Here is a 24,594-nt window from a genome sequence, read left to right on the forward strand (position 1 = left end):
TACAATTTTTTTTCTGCTAAGAAGGAATGCAACAAATAAACTTTAGGAAGAAGCAACTTAAAATATTTCTGTGTCAGCACAGCAAGCCCTCATCACTCAGTAGAAAACTGAAGTAATCCTACATGAATAAATAGTCTTTAAAAGAGGATCAAAGTAGGAGAGAGAGAAACAAAAGGAAAGAAACAGTCACAATTATGTTTCATCAGATTCCTTTTCAATGCCTCTGCACGTAGTTTCTTTTGTGTTCATTGTGTGTACCTACAAGTTTACAGCTGCTTTCTCGATGTTCAATAAAAATTATTGCTAAGCCTTCCTAAAAGCTATGGGGAACTTTCTGGTACAAAAGCATCTGATGAACTTTTGAATAGCAGGTAAGGCCCCATTACTTGCATTGTTTTATCAAGTGAGTTGTTTCTCTGAATTCATTTTCATCTTTGAAAAAGAGGTCTAGGAAGTTGCCATGTTCCAGAGGCAGGATGAAGTTAATGTATCTGTTGTTTTGTCAGCCCATATGACTGAGAAAATCTAAATACATGTGAGCTTGTCTAAATTATTTTTTAAATATTTAGTCCTGTAAAACGTTGGAATGAATTTTTGAAAGTACTGTTATGCCAAAAAGATTTACCAATATGCTTGTTCTGGAGTAAAGCCATGAAAATCAATGGAGAACAACAGTGTCAGATTCGTTTCAAGACAGCACAAGAGAAGAATGAGAAAATAATGAAAGAGACTCTGCAAATTTTGCTTCCAAAGAGGAGGAACCTTTTCTGTTTCTTCTAGATAAAATTAAAACAAATGCTCAGTAAGAAATGAATATTAAAACAGAGATAGTCTGTAGTACCTTCATTAAAAAAGCGAGTGCAGGTGTGTTTAGGGGTCACTCTAACCTTAGCACCTCATGTGTGTGGCACCCCAGTGGGGCATTGGGTTGTGCTAGATGTGTGGCAGAGCCCAGGAACTGACCAGGGTATCAGCCAGCATGGAGACCAGGCTCAGGGCTGTGATGTTGGGTTTCATGTCTCTGCAGTTTTGCAGTGTGCAGTGCTGGCTCTCAGAGCACCCTCCTGGCCGGGCCAAGCTCAGCTCTCCAGGTCAGCTGGAGGCGATGGGCTGCTCCTCCCTGCAGGGACACAGGAGCTGGCCCAGTGTACTGGTGCTTGCTGGTGAACATGCTGGCTGGAAGGAGCTCCCTGGCAAGGGTGAGGAGCGCTGTGGCACATGGGATGCAGGCTCCTGGTGCCAGCAGTGCTGTCAGAAGCAGGGTGGTGAGACCCAGCCAGCTGCCTGCACTTCCACAGCCGTCTGTCCTGCTCCTGCACAGCTGGAGCGGCCAGGAGTTAGTCCTCCACGCTGGGAGAGATACAGGTCTTGCTGTGCTACCTTAAATTGAATTTTAAAATTAAAAAAAAATAATAAAGTGTGCCTTGGGCTTAACTGCATGCCTTAAATGGGGAGTTTTAATAATGGGCCAACAGCAGCAGTTTGAAGTATCTTACTGAGGAAAAGGTCACTGTGCCCATAAGTTATCCCAGCATTTGATCAGCGGAGTCTTTTCCAAAGACTTTAAGACTCATTATTCACTGCTTATAAAGTCACTTGAGATATAATAAGTCTTTTTATAGTAATGAAAGAACTCCCACAATTAGCCAGAAGGCAGCCATCTATCTTTTTAAACTACTCGGTTCAGAGGAGACCAGGAGTTTCAGTCGTCTGTGTGTGGATGAATTGTTATGACAGTGATAAGTGTAACATTCATGTGGCGATGCCAGCCGTGACTGGGGTTTTTTTCTGTTAGTGAAATGTGTAGTATGACTCCCTAAAAGGAAAAAAGTGACTACATGTTATTTAGAGTCCTAAAATCTGCCATTTAGCCTCTTCCATTATTCTTTGGGAACTGCAGATGATTAAAGAATGTCATTAATTTAGTCTCCTGAAACTTTAATGGCAGTTACCTTTTGAAGAGCCTCTTCTCTGAGAAAAGTACATATCTTGTAAGAGAAATTGGAGAGTGAGCTTGTGGTGGAGCAGAGACACCATGAAGTTCACAGAAGACTATAGCATTCAGTGCAAAGGCTTAGAGATAAAAAATGTTTGTTCTGAGCATGCAGGCTGGCCTTTGATTGTATTTTTCCCATCATCAAAGGATTACTGCATGTGGTAGATCTCTTGAGAGATTTATTCGATGTCCTATCCCCAAACAGAAAAAGTTTGCAATGATTAATGTAATGAATGATGTCCTAATTATATCAAGAAGTAACGCATGTATTTTATGCATGCCACAGCTAGTTTAGTCTTTATTGCCCTCAGGCAGAATCTTAATATCATCAAAAAAACTGTTTGTCAATATTAAAAGCAATTTGCATAGTAAATATACCCCAGCCTTGCAACATTACCATCTGGGTGAGCTGAGCATTCGTGTTGGTACCAGGAGGGGCTGGTGAAGGCAGACCTCATGAGTGCTCAGCTTTCCAGCTGTCACCCTGGGAGGATGACAAGTTCCCAGCCTGTGGGGAGGGGACAGGTTCAGTGAGAGGGCAGTGGGAGGTCTTTGTAGAGAAGAGTTCAGGAAAGGAAAGATGGAAGGTTTCGGAATCAGCAGGCGTGAGAGTCCTACTGAGTAAAGAAGGGCCTGCCCTGAAAGAAAAAGGCAGAGTGAGAAGAGCCAACAGACTAAGAGAGAGAGCAGAGGCAGCAAAGCAAGGGAAGGAAGAATGAGGCTGGGAATACAAACTGGCAGAGCATGCAAGAAAGATGGTGATTGCAGCTAATCACAGGTCTGCTGGGTAGATTAAGGGAGTTGGAAAAAGACAACAGCAGTTGATCACAAATACTTGTCTACCAGCAGTTGTCTCCAAGCAGCTCACTCTGAAACTAATGCAGTAATTCTTTAATTTAATTTGGTGACTTCATTTCACTCACAAGGCAAATGCAGATAACACAAACCAAGAGAATTGCAGGTAATTGTTATGTTCACAATTTTTTAAATGAATCTTTTCTGAGCTCTTGTACTTTTTGAGCTGAACTTTCTGAGCTGTTCTGATGTTGTTGGACATCAGCATTAAAGGACTTGAAAGGATCTTTGTGAGATGTGCATTGTTCTAAAAGACAGTGATGATTTGGAGGAAATAGTCTCCAGTTGCACCGACTGCCAAGCCTCATATTATGAAGTGCAGAAATTAAGTTTGCATTTTGGCTACAAATTAAAGCTGCTAAGTAATGATTAAAAACTTGTTGGAGCAGTGATAGTTATCCTAGAGATGAGAATTGTAGCATCCAAGTCGTTTTTAAGAGATGTCCCAAGGTGAGGGCCCAGAACCACAAACAGTCTTTAGGAATGGAAATGTCCCTTGCTGTGTCGGGGAGATTGAAATGCTCAAAGGCCTTTATACTGAATGATCACTGTACCTCACCCAGCCAGCTAGAAGCAGGCTGTAGGCACACACCTAAAACACAATCAATTTCTTATACTCCATACCATAAATGCATTTAGGCAGTCGATAGGTTTGGGATTTAAAACCCCAAAACCTCCTCCCAAAGTTGGGGGGATCTTCAATGATTGCTTTGCTTACAACAGACTTGAATGTTTTTTCAAAACATGGAGCATGATTCTGCACACAATTTTGGGAGATGCTTCTAGCAGTGCTTTTGTTTTATTTAGAGGTGACTGAGTAGAGAAGGCAAAATCACAAAGAAAAAGGATACTGAGTTTCTATTTGTTGGAGAACCAAAGTTTCACAAGCACAAGGTATTAGTTACCTTGCTCACTAGTTTGCTGTATTAACTGCAGATGTGATGAGGACTATTTGTCCATTCTCTGTACATCTGCCTGGGACAATTTTTTCCATTCCAGTTTGAAAATCTTCTGAATTCCCTGGGACATCTAGTTAGGCAATACTTCCAGGCAGTGTCCAGCTTTTTGCTGGGGTCTTTCCAAAATACGTCATGTCTGTCCATCATAGAGAGAAATTCTAGCTGTCAGACCTGCCCTCGGATGCACTGATCTCAGTGAACAACTCTGACAAAATGAAGCATCATCTTGAGGTCAGTTGAAAGGAGGGTGCTTTTCTTCTGGCAATTGCTGTTTAAATTATCAAAATTGCCTAGAAGTCACTGGGTTGTCTCGCTCTGAGAGGAAATTTTACAGAGTGGAAATAGGTACATTTTTATGTTTTCCCAGTTTTTGTAACCTTCATTTTGTCTTGCTCAGATAAAGACTTACCCACTGGCTTTTCAGCCACAGTAGATTCCTGCTAATTACTGGGAAATAGAGGTGGTGTTACTCTGGTTACACACAGAGATGCACGGAAGGCTGCAGTACTGGCTGTTGCCTGAGCCTATCCAGTATCATTGAACCAACTATACAAACCAGCTATCAAACAGCACAAACCTCAGCTCTACAGGTAATAGAGATGTAATTCTTGTTATAAGCCTGTGGTTCAGCTTGAGGGAAGCAGCCAGAACCTGCATGTTCAGCAGCTTGTGAGGCTTTTAGGAAAGATGACAAGATTTCACGTCAGGGCAGCAAAGGATCAAATTGGAACAAGAATCGCTTAACTCACCTGGCCAAGGAAGAGAAAATGTCATTAACCAGCATAATAGAAGTTGTCCCTTTACTGAGCTTGCATGAACTCTGACTGAGATAGTGGTATTGGATAATGGCTGAATTTGCTGTCTTTCAGATTAACTTGCTGAAGAAATGCGGCTTAGTACTAAACTGTAACCTAAAATGTCAGTGTGTCAAATGCCCTTTCTGTAGATGAGCTATCACACGAGTGTTAGCAGAAGACTCAGTGTCCTCTGCAGCACGGGTGTCACTGGGAGCAGCTGACAGGCTGGCACTGTGACATGTGCAGTGCCAACCTGTCCTGCCCAGGGAGCCTCGCAGCTGTTGGCCCTCAGCAGTAGAAGTTTTCTAGAGTTTCTGTATGCCAAAAGCTGTAAATCTGGAAGGAAGCTGAGATGGTTTTGTTCTTTTTTCTCTGTTGCCTGCAGTTAGGAAGAGCTCAAATTCCTGTCCTAAAGAAGGACTGGTCAAACTTAAGGATGGTGTTTGATCTTTGTGCCAGTCTGCTGTCCAAGGATGCACCCAGGGAATGGTGGCCTGGATGTATTTAGGGTGAGAGACTGAAGGTGAGGAGACTGCTGTGATGAGAGCAGATTTAGCACCTGTCAGGTCAGGGGCATCTTCTGCATGGGTGTTGAAATCTCCTAGGACACAAGTGAGCCTTGTGTGAACTCCATCATCATGTCAGACAGCATCTCTGTCATTTAGCTAGGAAAGCTGTGTGTCTAGACATCTCTGCTCTTGCAGAACACTTCAGTTATTCTTCCCATTGCCTCTACTGAATAAATGAAGTGTCTCAAAGGATTTTACTTCAGCAGAGGTGATCTTAAATTTAAACTTGCATATGCCAGATATTTGCTGAGGGTAGGAGGTTATCTCATGAGCTGCTCATGATTTTGTGATTCACATGACTATACATACTTTTTCCTTTTTTCCCCTTTTTTCTGCTATTTTCCTTTTTCTGTTAATATGGAAAAAGTAAAGACTACTGAAAACATTTACACTTCTGGCTCTTTTGTTTCAAAAATTCTGCCCAGCATTAAATCAAGATCAAGAGCAGAAAAGTGTTAGAAGACAGACAAGGCAGTTTAAATTTTCAGTCACAGGCACTTAAATCCTGGAAGGAGTCTTCATTGAAGGACTGATTTTCCTTCACCTTTTCTTTAGCACTCATAACATTAAGATAACTTAACAACCATTTTTCTACATATCTCATAGTCACTGCTTTGTTATTTAGTCCTGTCCTTCTCTGCTGCCCACCTCCCTGTGTGGGAACAGCCTGTGTGCGCTGGTGCTGGCATTAGAAGTGGCAGTTGGCCAATGTCAGTTGATGTTTGCATGGAAGACAAAACCCATTTCCTTGTTTATTTTCTGATGCTGATGAAGTTTTGCATGTGGCTGGGTTTAGAGCAAGAATCCAAAGGGGATGGCAAGGATCCAGGCAGTGGCCACTAGTTACTCTGGGGGAGATGTTGACAAGTGGCCCAGACTTTGCAGTGTGTCCAATAGCCGGGGATGGGGGAGAGAGCTTTCATTAAACAAAAGCTTAATCAGAGAGGGCAGGAGGATGGTTTACATGAGAAAAGATATATTCTTTACTTAACATTCACAACTAGCTTGTGGATTAATTAGCCCATCTGCTACAACAAATGTATTCCCTTGTCTTTGTGTTGACTGTTAAAAGTGACTGATTTCTCTATCCACTTAAAATAGTACCCTGGATTCCACTGAAAGTAACCTTTCAGAGGCGAGGAATTTATTTAATCGTCCACTAAGAACCTGTAAATGGCTTGTTGTAAATAAGTGCTCAGCTGTCTTTAACTCCCAGGGTAACTGTATGTGAGAGTTAAGTTGGGGGATAATGCAGGAAGAAGATCCTTAAAGAACCTGCGGGGAAAGTGCTTCCAACCCCATATGTAGTACTGGCTTCAGGGTTTTAAAAAATTCTCCTCCGCCCCAAGTGGGCAGGACAGCTGCCAGCATAGAGTAATTCAGCTATAGATTTTCTTCTGAAAAAGGAGGCATTTGTAAATTATGTGACCTCTGTGCAGATCGACAGAGTGTGTTGATGAACTTCAGGTGACAATTTAAACAAATATTGGGTCCACTGTGCTTGTGTTTCATAAGAAACCAAATAAAGGAGAGAATGTGTTTAAAGTCATCAAATTAAATAGGCATTTAAATGAAAATAGAGGTCAGACATAGGTTCCCAGGATAAATGAAAATGTGTATCTTTTGTGATTTTTCACATTCATGTGATTTTAAAATATTATTATTCTTTAGAAATAAAATTTGCATGTAAATGACATTATTGTGAATTTATGTCTATTTCCTCAGAATAAGTGATAAGTGTTGACTGATGTGAATAGACAGAGCTTCTGCTTTTCAAAAAAAAAAAAGGGGGTTTGTATGCTATCCAAATGTCTTTTAGATTGTTGATGTGGATCTGTGATAAAATGGTTATCTTGTGCCAATACCCTCATGGCTCAACTGGGATACAGAAGGATTGTGTGTTTTATACTTGAATAGAGGAAAAGAATTGATACATTGCTCTGTGGTGTTTATTCCCAAACATGTACTTTTAGGAGAAACACCATATAGTTGTCTGAAGCTGGAAAAGTATTGAAAGGGACTGGGGAGCCAGGAAAGTAATTTTTCTATTCTTAGGGCCTTAGGTAAGAGCGTCCCTCAGACAGCCTAATAGGCCACTCTTTTTACAAAAATCACAGACACTGAAAAACTGTGACCTTGATAGGATGTGAGTTAGAAACAAGAATGAAGCAGAGACTGAAGAGTGTCAGCAAGACCCAGGCTTGAAGCTTTATCTCGAATTGCCTCCATTAGATGGCGCTGAGTCTGAGCACCCTGGCAGTGTCACTTGTGCAGGGAGGGTTTGCAGAAGTTCTCTTCTGGGAGAAATTTCTTTGATTTTCTTATAACTTATTTTTTTATTTGACAGCTCTGGCTTTTCCTCTTAGATACAACTGATATTTTCCGACGTAAATTATATTATAATTAGTTATGATTTTGTGGATGATAGTCTAAATGATAAAACTATAACGTTAAATCTTACTTTTTTTGCTTCAGTTATCAGACAGACCAGAGATATGCATTGAGCTTAGGTGACCAGCCTAGCTGCCTTTTGAATTACCTGGTCACAGTCTAGGCTGCAGTGGTGTGGTACTTTTGGGTGCCCCAGGCACTCAGCATAAAGAGTTTTGAGCTTTTATATGTACAGAAATGTGTTCAAAATTTGTAGGCTTCTCATCACTGCATCAGGTCCAGCTAGAAAGATCAGCTGACCTTTACATTGGTGGTTACATCACATTACATTTATTTGGCACGTCCTCCTGAGTGACATGGGCGTGAAAGGGCTGATTCTTTGGAAATTAAGCCAGAGGAAAGATGATGCTACCTTGTGCACATACTCTGGAAATGTACTGAATGGATATATACTTGAAATTAATGGTAAGCAGTATGCTAGCCATGCACATAAATATGATAGGACTATGGTTGCACAAGTTTCTTCAAAATGTTGCTGGAGGCTGCTGAGTTACTGAGGCTCTTTTGAGTTTGCTGACTTTGTTCCTGTTTACCTTTGTCCTTTTTGACAAGAAATTTCTAAGAATTTCTTGAATGAAGGAGTGATGTGACAAAGAAATTTTCATTTCCACCGCTATTTGCAAACATTGTGGAAAAGTAATTTATGGGTCTGTCCCATTTCTGGGGAGGGTTCATTAAGTTTTATGAAGTTTTATGACACATTGTCTATACAAAGAAGGTAATTTGAGCATGACCTTGGGGCAGACTCCTATTTCTGATTTGGTGGCAGTGTAGAAGTTTTCCTGGGAATATAAATTTTAAGCAGGTTTTGGTGCCCTCAGGTAGTCACATTTCTTACTAGAAAACCCTGCCTTTCTACCCCAGCACAGGATCATCTCATTTCCACAGTAGCTCACAACAGTTAGGTCCTGTGTAGCAGTCAACAGGGGTCCCACTGCTCTGGAACCAGTGGAATAGTATTTTCTCTGTAAGGATATTGCACAGCCCTGTGTTCAAGGGCTTAGCTGCTGACTGCCATTGAGCAATTACCCTTCGCATTTTGTAGTGGGCTGATGCTTGCAAATCTTGCCCTAAGCACCTGAATTTGTATAAATTTATTATAATCAAACCTTGCAGTTACATTATTTTAGGCCTCATCTAGACCAGGAGGAATTTGCTGCTTTGCCTGTAGCAGAGAGAAACCTTGGCACAGTCTTTTAGTTTTGCCAAGCTATGCTACATTTGCAATGTAATTTTCTCTGGTTGATTATTTGTCTGTTCATAGCAAATTATTTATTGAGTTAGTTCTCTTTCCTTGAAAGACCAGCAGCTGACTGTGCTAGTTCAATCTTCCTATCTGTGGTCTTAATGGTTGTATAATGGCCATAGCAGATAAGTGACAAAACATTGAAAATTGGCCTTGTTTCTTTTTAGACATCAGAGACATGTTTATTGACATCTGCATTAATAACAGTGCTATGCCAGAAATCCTTTAAAACAATTGCATACCACAGAAAATCCTGAAATTCAAAATTAAAGGCACCCCTCCTATTTTAGCTGTATTTTACAAAGTTAATAAAGTAGGATAAGAGGAAATAATTTAAATTACTCTCTAAATATTGGGGTTTTTTTGCTGTGTTTGGATTCCATTGGGTGGGACAGTTATGGAAGAGTTCAAACCGTTTCTAATTTCTGGGAAAGATTAAAGACCTTATTTCTCCTCCCAGCTGTATATTCCCTCTTGCATGGATACCAAAATATGCTTGATGTCATCAGGGGCTTGATGCGCTGCACCAATAATTCATCCCCCTATGTTTTACACCCATGTTTTTATGCTGCCTTTTCTCTCACCCTGGCTGTGTTCCCTGTTTTCCCTAGGTCAACGGGAAGGACCTGTCCAAGGCCACTCACGAGGAGGCCGTGGAAGCTTTCCGCAATGCCAAGGAGCCCATCGTGGTTCAGGTGTTACGACGAGCCCCAGCTGCCAAGGCTCACAGCGGCGCTCAGGATGTTCGGCTCATGGATGCCAGCACTCAGACTGACATCACTTTTGAGCACATCATGGCTCTGGCCAAGCTAAGGCCTTCCACACCACCAGTTCCAGATATCTGCCCTTTCCTGCTTTCAGATAGGTATGGTTTATCTTTTTCTGCTGTTTACCTGCGGGATTGAGGCATTACAGGGATGACCTTTTAGTCTTCTCCTGAAAAAGTCTCAGGAACACTTTAAATAAATAATAAATGTTATTGATAACCACTATCCCATACAGGCTTCAGTGACAGCTTTCCTAAACTCTGCCTGTAGATTAGGGCTACAGGGAGGAATCTTAGACATGTTTACTTTGTATTTATGTATCTGTTCATCCAAAGCTAAGCCCTAGTCAAGAAGAAAAACACTTCTGTGTTCCAAAGTACCAAAAAGGCTTCTTCAGACCTAGAAATAGCTTGTCTTGTTTTCTTTTCTTCCAATTTTTTTTACAAAAACAAATCAAGGAAACAAGTGGTTTAATATAAAGTTCGTCTTATCAAAAGCAAAACAATTCCAAAAATATAGATATGAAAAAGTACCATTTCATCTGTCATATGGCAAAATATATTAATTAAATTATCTCTCTTTGGAACTGAATTGGATGCAAACACCAGCAGGTGGTGCTTATACATAAATAGGGTGTAGGGTTCTTCCTCTTATAACCCCACCTCATAAATAACATCATGTTGTGGGTGACCTCAGATGACCCTACAGACCCCCTGTAGCCTGCCAAAAAATATTGTAGCCTTAGAGCCTTTTCACTGATTTGCTGGCATGTTTTGTGGGTTTGTAGAATTGATGCTAATGCAGAACTTGACACTTTTAACTTTGATGTAGGTCCATTTTTAGAAAATCTGGGCTAGATGGATTTGGCTTACTGCTGACTGCTGCACAGCAAGGAACAGGATACATGTATTTCTGAGTTTTTACTGGGTATTTCTGGGCTACTGTGATTGAAGTTCCTGTGCCCTCAGAATGGGGAAGAGTTTTCAGCCTCTGCTAAAATAGATCCACCTTAACAAACACAACACACTGTGGATGCTACATTGTTGGGATCCAGCCTTGGGTCTAAAGATGTTGTAAAGACCTCATTCTTTGTGTTCCAAACTCATTTAACAGTACAGTATACTGACATTTGTAATTGTGCAGTTGCTCAAGTGCACTTCACCATGTTGTTACCACTTCAACACAATAGGATAATGCAAGTTATTTTACATAAATTCTTGAGCAGTGTGTGAGCCTGATATGGCCTGTAGATTAAGACTATGACCAGATAATTAGTGAGTTGCCCCCAGCCATGACACAGCACCTGAATCTGGAGTTTTGCACCTTTATGGGTGTAAGAAATCCAAAATGTCACAGTGAAGCAGTTTGGTTCAAACCAGATTCTTATAAGAAATCACCCTGTGTAAATATGCCTAAAGATGAATCCAGCAAAATGAACTCAACCAGAGCATGAGCTTTTCAGGGAAAACAGCCTGTGCTGCTTCTTGGTACTGGCTCTTTCAGGTACTTGGTTCTTTCAGGGTGTCCAGCCATTCAGACAAGCATTTCTGAGATGAGAAAACTATGAAGTGAGACTGGGTTGGCAGCAGGGGGAGGAAGTGACAGTGGAGGGGGGTGAGGTGGGACCTTTTAATTTAAAAAACCCATATTTTCTCATCTATTGTTATTGTACTGCTTTGTTCCACATAGCTGCCATTCTCTTCACCCAGTGGAGCATGAATTTTATGAAGGCAATGAGTATCTTTCCAGCCTGCCTGCTGATGCAGATAGAGCAGAGGACTTTGAGTATGAGGTAAGATCATGGGCACACTTCACCCTCTCTTTCTGTTATTACAGATATGACATTTACACAGCTGATAGCAGGCTCCTCTGAGAAAAAGAAGAGTGGGAATACTTCTTAAAAATCATCACAAAAGGCAGTTTTGTGTTATACCTGTGTGATGTCACAGGATTTACTGGAGATAGGCTAGGGTTAGGCTAAAGATGTGAAATTTGAAAGCAGAATTCTGCAGTGGGTGACTACATACAAGTCTAGGAGGCTTGTTTAACATGTTCTGTCTTTCTGCAGTGGAGGCTGTAACTCAAATGCTTCTCTTTAGTAGATTTAACACTTTAAAGCAGGCCTTTCCACAAATGGTTACTGGAAGCTTTATTGCTTTCCTCCTCCTGCCTCTACTTTTAAGAATCAATTGTCCTTGTATTTCATGCGTTAGAAATCCGCCTTCTAGATATTTGGGTGTGCGCTTGAGTGTTTTTAAGATCATGCTTCAGATTGGACAATGAATATAGTTTTTATTACTTGCTCTTTGATATTTGACATTGTAAGTATTGCAATTACAAGAGATTGTGCTCTGTACCACAAATCTCCCTTTGCTGCTAATGTATTGCACTGTCTGGTGACAAGGGTGGATGTGTTTCTGAGTCACTGGAAAATCATTATGTGAAGCTTCCCAAAATGATAACATATGATTAGTGATGTTGCTCTTCATTAGATTTTCATTTCAATATCTAAATAATCTACTTGTCAGTCAGTCATTAGCTTTTCATGTTTTCCACTGTCATCTAGTAACAAAATATTTATAGGAACAGGCACAAGAAGCAGATGGTTCTTTTTATTATTAAAGTGCTGAGTCTTTTCATAAGTTCAAGTTACTGTGTTTTAAATAAGAATGATTATAAATAATTTAAAATCTTTAATACAAGGTTAAAAACTTCCCACCCTCCTGTTTGCTCTACTTTAAGGAACCCTTTTAAAGGTTTCATATAACTGGATGGCATTTGGAAATTAAATGAAAGGCAAAAGCCTTGGCAAATACTCAGTGAGTTCACTTTTATTGTGTCTTTAGCATCTAAGATGCTCAACTGCACATTCAGCCCATTGCTCTTCCAGCAGACAGGGGAATCTGGAAAATCAAATAACGTCTGCTCAGTGGATCTCATCAGAACAAGCAAACTTTTATTTGAACTCCTCAAAAAATCATTGCTATGGATAAGTGAAATGATTATTTCTTCCCAGTTGGATTTTGGTGTAGGGTCTCACAGCATCAGAGTCTCAGACTTTAAGTTTTATTTTGGCTCCCCCTGTGTAATACAATATTAAATTTCTCTGTCAAGTGTGTTTGTTCATGATGCTTGTTCCTGAAATGTAATAGAAACTATTTTTTTCTGGTAGTATGTAATTTAATTAGTAATGTAAGCATCTAGAATTTTTTTAATGGTAAAATAAAAATAATTTTCAACATTTATATATGACTATCAGTGACAATTTTTAAAGGGTCTACCTGGTGGAATCAAGTCCTCTTTGTGGCCAATATTTATCCCTAATAATGGCTGGCATAAATACTGTGACTACAGTAAATGTTTGGACAGGTTCTCAGTTGTCTGTGTTCTCTGCTAATCACAACATCATAGTCATTAATTTGCTGTTAGCTGTGATTCAGTTGCCTGAGGCATATTCACTGAGTGACTGAAATAAAGTGTTTGATGTGAAATTTAAAATGGAAAGAAACTGTCTAGACTCCTTTGAGAAGAATGTTTTCTACTAAATATGTGCGGTTTTAGGAGGAACAAGAATATCTCACAGCCTTTAATTAGCAGAGCTCTAAGCATTAAAGATATTCCCAAAGTTTAAGCCCATATGGCAATATTATGGTTTAGGTTACTCACTGGGTGTATTATTTGCTATTTCAGGTCCCTGTAAGAGCTTATTAAGCTCCCTTGCCATAACCAGGGATCTGGAAAAACTGAGAGCATTGTGCTCAGAGTTATACATCTCCATCCCAAAAAAGAGTCTCAGAGTCAAAAAGAAATTCCCAGCTCCTGTTGGCGGTCCTGGGGAGAAGCAGCAGGACAGGGGTGGAGTAGAGGCTATGCTCCAATGCTAAACTTACAAAACTGTATTCGCCCTAGGTGATGTGGGCATTTTTCCTCTCTTTCCTTTGGAGCTCTCCAATTAAAGAGCAGCTTTTATATTACTTCCTGTATTAAATTGTCTCAAAAGTGTGTTGCTTTGTTTCTAGATTTTTAACACATCATATCCACCATCTTAGGGTGAAAGCAGCATGGAGAAGGGTGCAGAAGCCCTGCTCATGCCACACCTCAGTCTGCAGGCTGGATGGAAGAGCCACAGAGTGTTCTCTATCTCACATTGATTGATTTTTCCTGTGTTTAGGGGAAAGAGGTTTATTGGTTTTACTGTGCTTTATTTAGAAGGATGATTTTATCAGTGTTCCTTGATTTTATAGTTGTTTTTTCATTTGTGACAACTTTCTGGTTGAACTTTAGCTAATCACTCACAGCCAAAAACTGGTCTGCTGTCAAGAACATGGTTCTGTTTCCAAAATGCACATTAATTTTCCCATTGTACAAAAGGATGGAGACAAGTAGCTCACAGGTCTCCATGGCAAAAATTTTAAATGGATTAAAATCCAAACATGGAGATTTCAGAAAGGAATTGAAACAAGATAGTGAGCAGAAAAAGAACTACAACAACACCTCATTATTGCCTAGAAATGGTTTGTAAATGAAGAACGCATCAGTTCTGAGACAGAAACACAAAATATGCAACCACATTAGGAAGTAAGGAAATAAGATGATTAGCAAAGGGGGTGCTGGAAACAAAAATGTTTTTCAAGAAAAGAAATGTCCTGTAAAACTCTGATCACTTTGGTTCTTGCTCACAAATATGTGCTAGTGTTTAAGTACCTGAGCTACCACCCTAAGAGCCCAAGAGGAGGATCATATATAATGGCCAGCACTGGGGATAAGGACTTATACTTGCAGTGGTAGGATTAGACACTCATAAGAGTCTTCTACTGCAGCTGTAAGCTAGAAAAACCCCATGGGCTGTGGTCAGATTGTCACACTGCAATGAACTCAAGTTTGAGCCAATTGTCTTGGAAGGATGCACTGCCAGGGAGGCTCATTAGGCTCCATACAGTACCATACTTTAAACAAATGGCCGGGAAGATGATGAAGCTGGGGGATTTTCATCTGCCAGCTTGAGCATTCTTGTGTTGTTACTGCAAAAATTGTCCTAAAAGAAATCTGAATTGCTGGTAGATGGTAAGGCAGAGCCCACATCAGTCAGTGTTGGCAGAAAGGCATCAAAAGATTTGCAATTCTTGCATAGCCAGATACTCATGAGGACTTTTAAGAAGCAGGAATGGACTGATGTGTAAGTGCTCCATTGGACTTGTAATCAATATCACTGAAAGAGAGCCTTTCAGAACAAACCCACCCAGCCTGACTTTGAGTGGCTTTCTGCTGCTGGACAAGTGAGTTTAGATTATAGATCCCACTTGCTGGTTCCAATGAGGTGAAATGACTAAAAACATCACAGTCCTCAGTAAATCTGTGTTAAACTTTGCTCTAAAATTTGTCCTTGTAAGAATAGAGGCTACAGGTACTAGGGAGAAATAAGTAAGCTAATGGTGCACACTTAATAATATTTCTAAACCTACTATCCAGGAGAGGGAAACTTTGTATACTTGTTTCAGAGCATTAACAGTAATACAGAAATCAAGGGGACAGAGTCATTGAAATGGTGGGACTGTTACGAAAATAGGTAGAAAAAAGATAACCAACAAAGAATGTTGTAAAGACAGAGCTGGTCAAAAGAAAGTATAACTGATATCTGTCTTGTGCAATCAAGTCTAATGAGACAAGAAAATAAGATGTTACAAGCAGGCACAAGCTGGTAGTGCTGTTTAGTCACCAGGTCCTTATCCACAGGCAGAGACCTTCATACCATGTGTGTACTGAAGTGGCTTTTGAGCAAAAGCAGAATGGGAGGTGATTGCTTTCTGCTGGGGGATTACAGCTTTTAAAACCTCATATATCTCAGATAGGAAAAGCTGAGGATTTCCAGTGGAATGCTTCTTCCAAACAGCAAAAGCAGACATCCCTGAGAAGGAATAGAAGTGGTTTGCATTTTCTGTTGTTGCATATCTGAGGAAGACTATACTTAAATTTGCTGTCAACATTGAGGTGTTGTTTTTTGGAGGAAAGTTGGGTGTTAGTCAATGTGGATGCACAAAGGAAACCAGAATAATTGCCTAAAATACTTTCTAGCTCTGATTATTTTCATTTCTAGGCACAAGTGATTGTTTCAGCTTTCAGGAGCCTGGAAAATTATATCAACAGTCCATCATATCAGGAGGGAAACATTTCAGAGTGAAAAAGGGAGAATGGCAGCCATTGTGTTAGCCCATCTGTGTCTGATGACTTTAGTTCTAATGCACACCAATGCTGGGCCTGATAGATTGGGACAGTTTTGAGACCAGTACCTCTGAAAAGTTGCTTAGGATAGAGTTGACCTTATATGAAATTATGAGGTATTCTGATGCTCTTCACTTAAAAACCATTGAGCAGCTTTATGTTACTTTTTTGCTCAGTTAGTTTTTTGTGCATATCAGTAAGCATGCAGAGAGCCATATGAATCATGTGCAGGTAAAATCTTTCTGTGGTCATGTTTTATGGAGCCTTTTGTGTCCAGGCAATGAAAGGATAAGAGTTCTTGGAGGAAAGAGCATGGTATTTTGAGTAAAAACCATGTGAGAAAAAAAAACATTTTGAGAAAAAACCATGTGATACTTTTCCCACTTGGAGCTGGAAACTACGCACATGCTGTGTGGATTCTTCCCATCCTATAGAAAATAGGACTTCTGGAAATTAGAATGTTCATATGCAAGTTGCTGTACTGCATCATCCTCCTCCTGAGCACAGCAGTGCATAGTGCTCTGAGGGTTGGCTAATACTTCAGGGCAAAAATTATTACTCTTAAGATCATGTTCTGATTTGTAGACCCAAGGGACAGATTTTTCCATCAGAATACGGAAATAAATGTTGAATGCAAATGCTAATTTATGGTTATGCACAGCCATTCATTTAAATGTTTTGATAAGTATTTGCACTCATAAATCTGTTAACTGTAAATTTAGATTAGTCCATCAAATTTACTATTGGTCTGATCCAAACCTGCTGAAATTCCTAAGGTTTCATATTGACCTGAGCATTTCTGGATCAGATGCTGCCAGCTGTTTTCACAAACAACTAAAAATGGGTCTAGAATAGAGATGAACTAGAAACCTTTTGGAATTGGCCATAAGTCTTTGTTTAAACATCTTTCCACCGAACAAAGTTGCATAGGGGAAACTTTTACCCTGGTCTTCTTATTTCTTCTGCTGTATCTGAGCATTCCAGTAGATACAGTGCAGTAGAGCACACTGGTTCCCTCTTCCAGTAATACTCATCCCGTTGTGATGAGGGAAGGTATTTCAGGAGCAAATTCAAATTTATCAGTTCTGTGACATTACACTTTTGAAGAGATTGATTTTTATTGGCATTTTTTCCTTAGAAATAAAGGAGTAATTTCAGATTAGCAGTCTGAGTGAGGCTGTTTCTCTGAATAAAGTTACTTGAACACCTGTAAGTATTTATGGGTTGAGGCTCTCATGGGCCACTGAAGAGTGGTCTCAGTGACATTCATTCTCAGTGAACAGCCCACCATTGCTGTAATAGTCCAGGAGAGACCTGCCTGCCTGGTGAATTCCTATTTAAGATCTTTTCAACACATGGATTACTTAAACAATAAAACAAATAGATCTGTCTATCTTGTGAATACATATTTAGGGCCTTTTTAACATGAGGATTAGTGAGCTGATAGCCTGTAACAGCTCCCTCCAGAGCTCTGGTAGTCTGCAAACACCCCTGTGTGAGCATTACAGGAGCTTGCAGCAACACAACTGGAACTCCTCCTCAATTGCTAGCACCTGAACAAACAGGTTTTTATGGAAACAGCTTCTGTGCACACACTGCCAGCACTGCTGATTGCTGCTGTCAGGCTCTCTTGTTTTGTTACTTGATGAGTGTTTCTGCACAATGAAGCTAGATATCAGGTTGTGCTCACTTTTTCACTATATTTCCTACTGTGACTGGAACCTTTATATTTTACCCTGAACTTCTTAAAATTGGAGATAAATCACAAAATGCACCTCTAGGAAATAAAAGGCAGTTATTGAATTCAGCAACCACCAGACATAATTTAAAAGAGAAGGCTTCAAGAAATATGGATCCTTATAGAGATATGAGTGTTGTAGTTTAGAAGAGCTGAAATGGTGGACAAGGTTGTGTCTCTTCATTGTCATCAGACCTGACTGGTATGGTAGTAGAAATAGGAACAAACTTGCTGTGCTGTAGATTTTCAATGGAAAAAGCAGATGCTTCTCACCACATGCCTTGCCTCATGGAGCTGCTGTTGTGGTGGAGGGACTGAACTGACAGCTCAAAGTGGGCTTAGATAATTTGGGACTTCATCATAGAATCGTGGAATGGTTTGGATTGGAAGGGACCTTAAAGATAGTGTAGTTCCAGGCCCTGCCATTGGCAGGGACACCTCCCACTTGACCAGGTTGTTCAAAGCCTCATCCAGAAAGCCTTGAACACTGCCAGGGATGAAGCATCCACAGCTCCTCTGGGTGTCTCACCACCCTCATAATGAAGAACTCATTCCTAATACCTAATCTAAATGTGCCCTCTTTCATTTTAAAGCCCTTACCCCTTGTCCTATCATGACATGCCCATGTATAAAGGTCATCTCCAGCTCCCTTGTAGCCCCCTTAGGTGTGAAAGGCTGCTCTGAGTTCTTCCTGTGGCTTTCTCTTTTCCAGGCTGAACAACCCCAATTCTCTCAGTCTGTTATCACAGGAGGGACACTTGGCACATTGTTTCTTTTCTGACCATTGGTTCAAACCTAGCAGTTACAGCTGAATCGTGGTTGCCCCATGGTATAGAGACATTTACTGACACCATTATTCTGATTTTTTTGTGTCAATTTTTAATATTGTTAATGTGGTACTTGCTGATAAGAAGTATCATGAAGGAAGTGAACAGGTATGTGTGTGCCTATAGTTTGTGGTTTTGGCTGCTTAGGAAGTTCTGGTTTGTGGGAATTTGGGGTGATTTGCCCATTTTTTTCCCCATTCCACCTGTTCTATCATACAAATATAAAGAGGAAAAAATGGACTCTGTTTTAAAGCTATCTTTTAAAGAATTCTCCTGGATTAGTAAATAGATTATTAGAGTTGTTTCAGTTGGACCCGAGGAAGCACTTATAATGGTCAGGGCTTCTAAAACCTTTCCTTGTGATTTCTTCCCGTTAACTCAAAAGAGTTCTGGGTGGCAAATGCCTGGCCTGTGACCCAGCTATTGACTAAAAGTAGAAAGGTCACAGTTGAAACAAAAAAGGGGAAAGTGGCACTGGAATATTTTTTGCTTTATTTCTTTTAATAACACTGGATAATAATTAAAAGAAGACTGAGCATGCATTTGGCATAAAACAGCATAAGATTGTGTATTTTTAAAATACCCTTGAATTTACATCAGTATAATTTACCCATAGACAGTAATAAACATGGAATTTCTCCCTAGCTGTGGTCGATTGTACACTGTAAGTGAGCAAAGGATTGATGAAAGGAGCAGCCCTTTTCTTTCAGTTTTTCATTTGTCTTTTAAGTATTGAGGTCACTTTTCAGGTATAAATAAATTAAACAAAACCATTCTATTGAGGTTCTGCAGTGTTATGATGTCCTGTATTGCTACATGAATTCACAAGCTGTGAATTAAGGTGAACTAAGGACAGTTGTATTGAGAGACTTGCCAAGTCAATCAGTGGCAGAACTGGCAATAAAAGCCAGAAGCCTTTAATTGTAATGCATCTCTTTTTTTGGCCATTAAATCACTCTTCTTCCTTGCTAGTCATTGGATCATTTAGATACAAGGCAATGTCAGGGTAATTTCTGCCACAGTTGTTCGCTGATTTTGAGTGTATTGCTGTATATTATCACAAAATCCTGACATTCAAAGTGAATGAATTTGCTGTCATCTCACTTCCTCTAAGTAACAAATATGCCAATTTAGGGATTTGAATTGTGTCCATGACTGCAGAGGATCATGAGAGAATGGGGAGAAAAAGACACAAAACTGGCATGGACAAATTTATCAAGGTTATTACCATTTATTGTGTTTTAAAACAGGAGAAAATATATATCAAGTCAGTGATATTCATTCTGTTTCATGATTTCATAAAACAAGCTCAGGGTTACTCCTTATTTCACCTGGAAGCTAATAAAAATTCTTACTTGTTGTCAGAGCTTATGTTGTTCCAGGAAAATGAAGAAAATTGACTTTAGTTCAGCAACACTTTATTGCTGGGCAACATAATGTATGGAATGTGCTTTTCAGTCAGTGAAGGAAGAGAAAGGTGCTGGAAATATTTTCATATTTATGGAAATCTGTGGATTATAAATCTTCTGTTTTGGAGAAATTCTTTGTTTAGACAGTTCTTACATTATTATCCCACATACTTCCATATATGTTTTAGAGTCAAAATGTTTCTAAGGGTTTTATTAATGCTATTTTTCATATGCCTTCTACTTGAATGTTCATGTAGTCTCTCTTGGAAACATGAAATCTAGCTATACAGACAAAATATGAGAGACAATAATTTATTTTACATATTCTTTTAAAAGTAGCCTCAGTCCTGTTAGCCAGTTTATTATAATATGTTCCTATTTTAAAGCTTAGATCCTAGGAAATCCTTGAGCATAGGAAATATGGGCTGAGTCACCCTAGCAAGAGGGAACCTTTTACAATAAACTGGGCTTAAAACAAGGTTTCAGTATTATTCATGCTGGGCTTTCAGAGGAGAAATCAAAAAAAAAAGCGGGAGAGGCCTTTTCTCTGGGAGTTTGCTTTTTTATTTAATGAGGGATCTCTTCAAAGAGAATGTGATAGTCATTCCTAGAGGGCATGGTTTGGCGAGCTGGAATACAGGTGAAACTGTATTGTGCATCAAAAAGCAGAAGATGAGCTTGCTTTGTATTTCATCTCATGATTTTATCAATCTGCACAAGTGTGTGTTAGGGGGTAGTGGGCATTCCGTGTGCAACAGAAGTTTGAACAGCTGAAACTCAGCATGGATGTGGTGCCCATAGACCTCACTTTGGTGCCAGGAAAATCAAAATGTGTTTTGAAAGTAATTTCTTATTGCTTCATGTGCTTGATTTATAGGCACATGTATATCATTAAAGTGTGCATATTTTAACTATACATATTTTAATGTGTGTGTACCTCAAGGTAAACAAGACCATAGATGGGATGGAATTGGTATATGCTTTCTAAGAATTTCTAAGTTCAACTTTAAAATTAGCTTTTTCATAGTATTTTGCCTTTACTGTGTTTGAAAGGCATAAACTGAATTACAGGAAGGTATATTTCTCACAAATGTAATTGAAAAACTACATTTTCGCTTTATTTCAATTAATATCCCAAAATAGCCTTCACACAGTTGTAGATCTGGGCTGTCCATGCACATGGAGTTGTAACTGGGTAAGAGTTTGAATCTGCAGCTATGTGTTCCACTGTCCAGATAAATGCTTGCCGCAGCAGATGTTGGCACATCTGTTATGCCTCCCCATTTCGATTGGCTGCCTGGGTGTTTAGAAAGTGCTGATGAGGCAGATAAATCTTCTGACACATTTCAGGCCCAAAGCAGGCAGGCAGCAGTAACAATGATGTTTACAGAGCCAAGTACTCAGCAGTAGCATTTTAAAATACAGCAAATGTAAAGTATGATTTTACCTGCACTAGGTGAAATTTATTGTATTGTATTGGTTTAATTTATTATTTCATTTACTATATTGTGAAAGCTAATTATTCTAAGTGATTTTCAGCTGATCTGAACTGCAGCTATGACGCCCCTTAAATCTCTGGGCTTTGTGTATCTAAGGTATATTGTCTAGAAGAAGGTGCTTGCTACAGTTTAGAAAGAACAATAAGGTATGAAGAGGTTCTTTATTAGACTTAAGGGAATGGGAAACCAGAAACAGCTGAGATAGATGGGTTTTTTGGAAGGGGAGCAGCTATTACCTGGGGACCTGAAGTTCCTGGCCTTATCAGAATTCTTACTTTCAACAGGTTTTCTTCTACCCAATGAAGTGTGTCAGATTTGAATGTTTTTATACCATTAGGGCCTGGAAAACTCCAGAGTATCAAAGAGGACATTCATGGACAGAGAAGTATATATCTGACAGTCTCAGTGTGGAGACTGGTTTCCTAGTACAGAGAGCTTTTGCATGTCTTGGATCCCTTCCAGACCTTAATCTCCAACACAATGAATGATAAACAGAAATGTAGAAGTCACTGTAAAGATTTTAGCACTGATGTCATGAGCTAAGATTGTCTCATTCCCTTCTGTAGACATTACCACTAAATTTTCCAAGTGGCCTTCAATTACTCCTATTTGAGGCAAGTCCAGAAATTGCAGTGAACCTGTTACAGAGGAGCAAAGAAATGGATGCTGATTATACAGCTGATATAGTTATGGTCTATAACTTGTAGTTGTAGTTATAGTCTACACCTTCTTAGGACAACTCTTCCAGTCTTTGACTATCCTCATAGTAAGAAGCACTTCCCTAAATATCTAACTGGAATTTCCCAAGTAATGATGTCTGTTGTCTCATGTGGCTCTCACCATGCATCTCAAAGAGTCTGGTTCTGACTTCTTTGGACTCTTGCATTTGGTGTCTGAAGGAAGCAACAATATCTCCTTATTGAGTAGGTGAGTTCTCTTCAAAAGGCTAATCAAATGCAGTTCTCCCAGCTTTCCCTTTTTGGAGATGTAATCCAGTCCTCTAATTAGGTAATGGACTTCTAGTCAGATATGGAGTACTGTATTCCTACCTGAAAACCAAGAGGAGGTCCATTACAACATTTTACATCAGAGCCATTTCCATTGGAAAACAGATGTGGGAGCAAATTCTGGAAATCCCCAAAAGGAAAAAAAATGAACTGATTAAGTTTGTTGGGTTTGTTCTCCCCACCCTCAAGGAGCAAAAACCAATGTGACAGTTTAGCATGTTCACACACACTGCTCAGTAGAATAGTTACTACTCCAATCTCCTTATCTCATTTTATCATAATTCAGTTTCTGCCTTGTCTGTGCTATTCCCACCTACTTTGTTTAATGAGAAGAAAGTGACAATGTAGGATCTGAGATCAGTGAAAAAGAAACACTTCACTGCATATTATCAGTTAGCTCATTATACTTTAACCTCCTCTTGTATCCTTCACAAATTTACATTTGTATTGAGGGAAACACCAATAGCAAGGACCAAAGTTGACTCCTGAAAAATACTACATATAAGCATTTCATCATGGATCTCTCTGCTCAGAAAGCAACTATGCATGGTTTTCCCAGATACACAACATACCAGCAGGGGTGCTGGGTCTCAAGCAGGAGAAAATATATATGCATACATATCACAGGAAAATATAGGTAAGTAGTCAAGTATCTCTAATAAATTAGCATTCATACTGCACCATGGGAGAAGAACAAAAGTAAAAAGGACAAATAGGAAGGTGGAAGAATCAGGGAGAAAAGTAAGATCATGGCTTGTTTGAAAGAAGACAGTGGATATTTTACTTTCCAGTAAGTGATCATCCAGACAATAGGGGAAAATTGTTTTTTCAATAGCATTTAGAGTATTTTAGGCTTAATATTTCTCATAAGTGTTGATTTTTTGGATTTGTCATTTTTGAATGTGAAGATTTGGTATCATGCACACTAGCTAAGCTTCAAGAGAAGGTTTGTGATTTCCTGGAGGATACACTGTCAGCTGTTGACCCTTTAACAGCCAGGAAGCCTGTAATTGGTAAAGGATTTTTTTTTCCCTTCTTTGACTTCCATATAACATACACTCACTCTAAAGTCCACCACGTGTCTTTACGCTAAAATATCCTTTAAATGCAAGTCAGACAGGCCACACAAGGTCTGCCAGGCCCACAGACTTAGAGGTGTTTATCTCATCCTCATATGCTCCAGACCCTACCTCCCACTGCAACACTGAATTTGTTCATAGCACAGTGACCACAGGCTTCTCATATTTGTAGTCCAGCTCCGTCATTCATCCAGCCCAACCCGTTGCCCCATCTGCTCCATGACTGCTATCCCCCTCATCCTCACTCCAAGGGAGTCTCAGCTAACACCAGGGTGTCCTCCTCCTCCCACTCATGGCCAGCAGGCTGTTACTGGTCATCACACATCAGACTGCTGAACACTCACTGGCAGGCCTACCATGCCTTAAGTTTCTCCATTGTTTGATTTTTCACACAGAAGTGTAATGCACACCAAATATTTTCACTCCAGAGCTGCAGGGTGAGAGTGAATTCCCACATCCATTGGAGCTTCTTTATTATCAAAGGATTCAGCAGCAGCAGGGCCAAATTCTGCTCCCCCAGAACAAAGATATTTAATTAATAGGTGGCTATATTTAAGCATATTAATTCTGGGGTTTTCTGCTAGTTTTTTCTTTTTCTCCTTTTGTTTTCTTGTTTTGTTTTCTAACACTGGTGTCATTGTCTACAGCATCCTGCCATCCCAGAGCATTCTTTGTCTGGACACAAAAGAGCATGTGGCTCTAAGAGTAGCTATAAAGCAGGGATCAGTAGGAAAGTGGGTTTATTTTTAAGTGTTTCTTATACTACATTGCGTTTGGGTTTGGATTATGCATTTGAAAAATGCTTGCTGATATTTCTACGTTCTGCTTTGATGTAAACAAATCTTGTGTCAGAGATTCTTAAATCTAAACCAGACTTTAAAAAATGAGGATTATATGAGACATCAGCCTATAAGGTAAAGCCCCCACCCCTTGGACTGAGCATTGTTTTTCCTCACCATGTGGAATGGAGATAACCCTCTGTTTCTTTGTGGTAAGCTGCCAACCAAATCCATTCTGGCAAATCTGACACCCAGTGTGATTTGTCCTTTTCGATGCTGTTTATGAGAAGTCAGGACGGTCTTCTGTCAAAATTGATAAGTGGGAAGACACCAGGGAATGCAATTTTATTTGTAACAGCACAGCTGCCAGCAGTTCCAACTTGTTTACATCTAGGCT

At 39.7% G+C, this 24,594-nt stretch overlaps 1 protein-coding gene across 3 annotated transcripts in view; it reads left to right on the forward strand.

Moving 5' to 3' along the window:
* The window catches only part of PDZRN4 (PDZ domain containing ring finger 4), a 228,837-nt gene that overhangs the window by 179,413 nt on the left and 24,830 nt on the right, over positions 1-24,594 (forward strand). For all 3 annotated transcript variants that reach the window (XM_054275741.1, XM_054275734.1, XM_054275750.1), the window contains 2 exons: positions 9,485-9,738; positions 11,330-11,432. In XM_054275741.1, the coding sequence (XP_054131716.1) occupies positions 9,485-9,738; positions 11,330-11,432 (357 nt within the window). The remainder of the gene's footprint in view (positions 1-9,484; positions 9,739-11,329; positions 11,433-24,594) is intronic.

This window comes from Melozone crissalis, unplaced genomic scaffold (assembly GCF_028551555.1).
Source record: "Melozone crissalis strain CALT ecotype California unplaced genomic scaffold, PUWL_Pcris_2 ptg000004l_1, whole genome shotgun sequence".
Classification (NCBI taxonomy): Eukaryota; Metazoa; Chordata; class Aves; order Passeriformes; family Passerellidae; genus Melozone; species Melozone crissalis.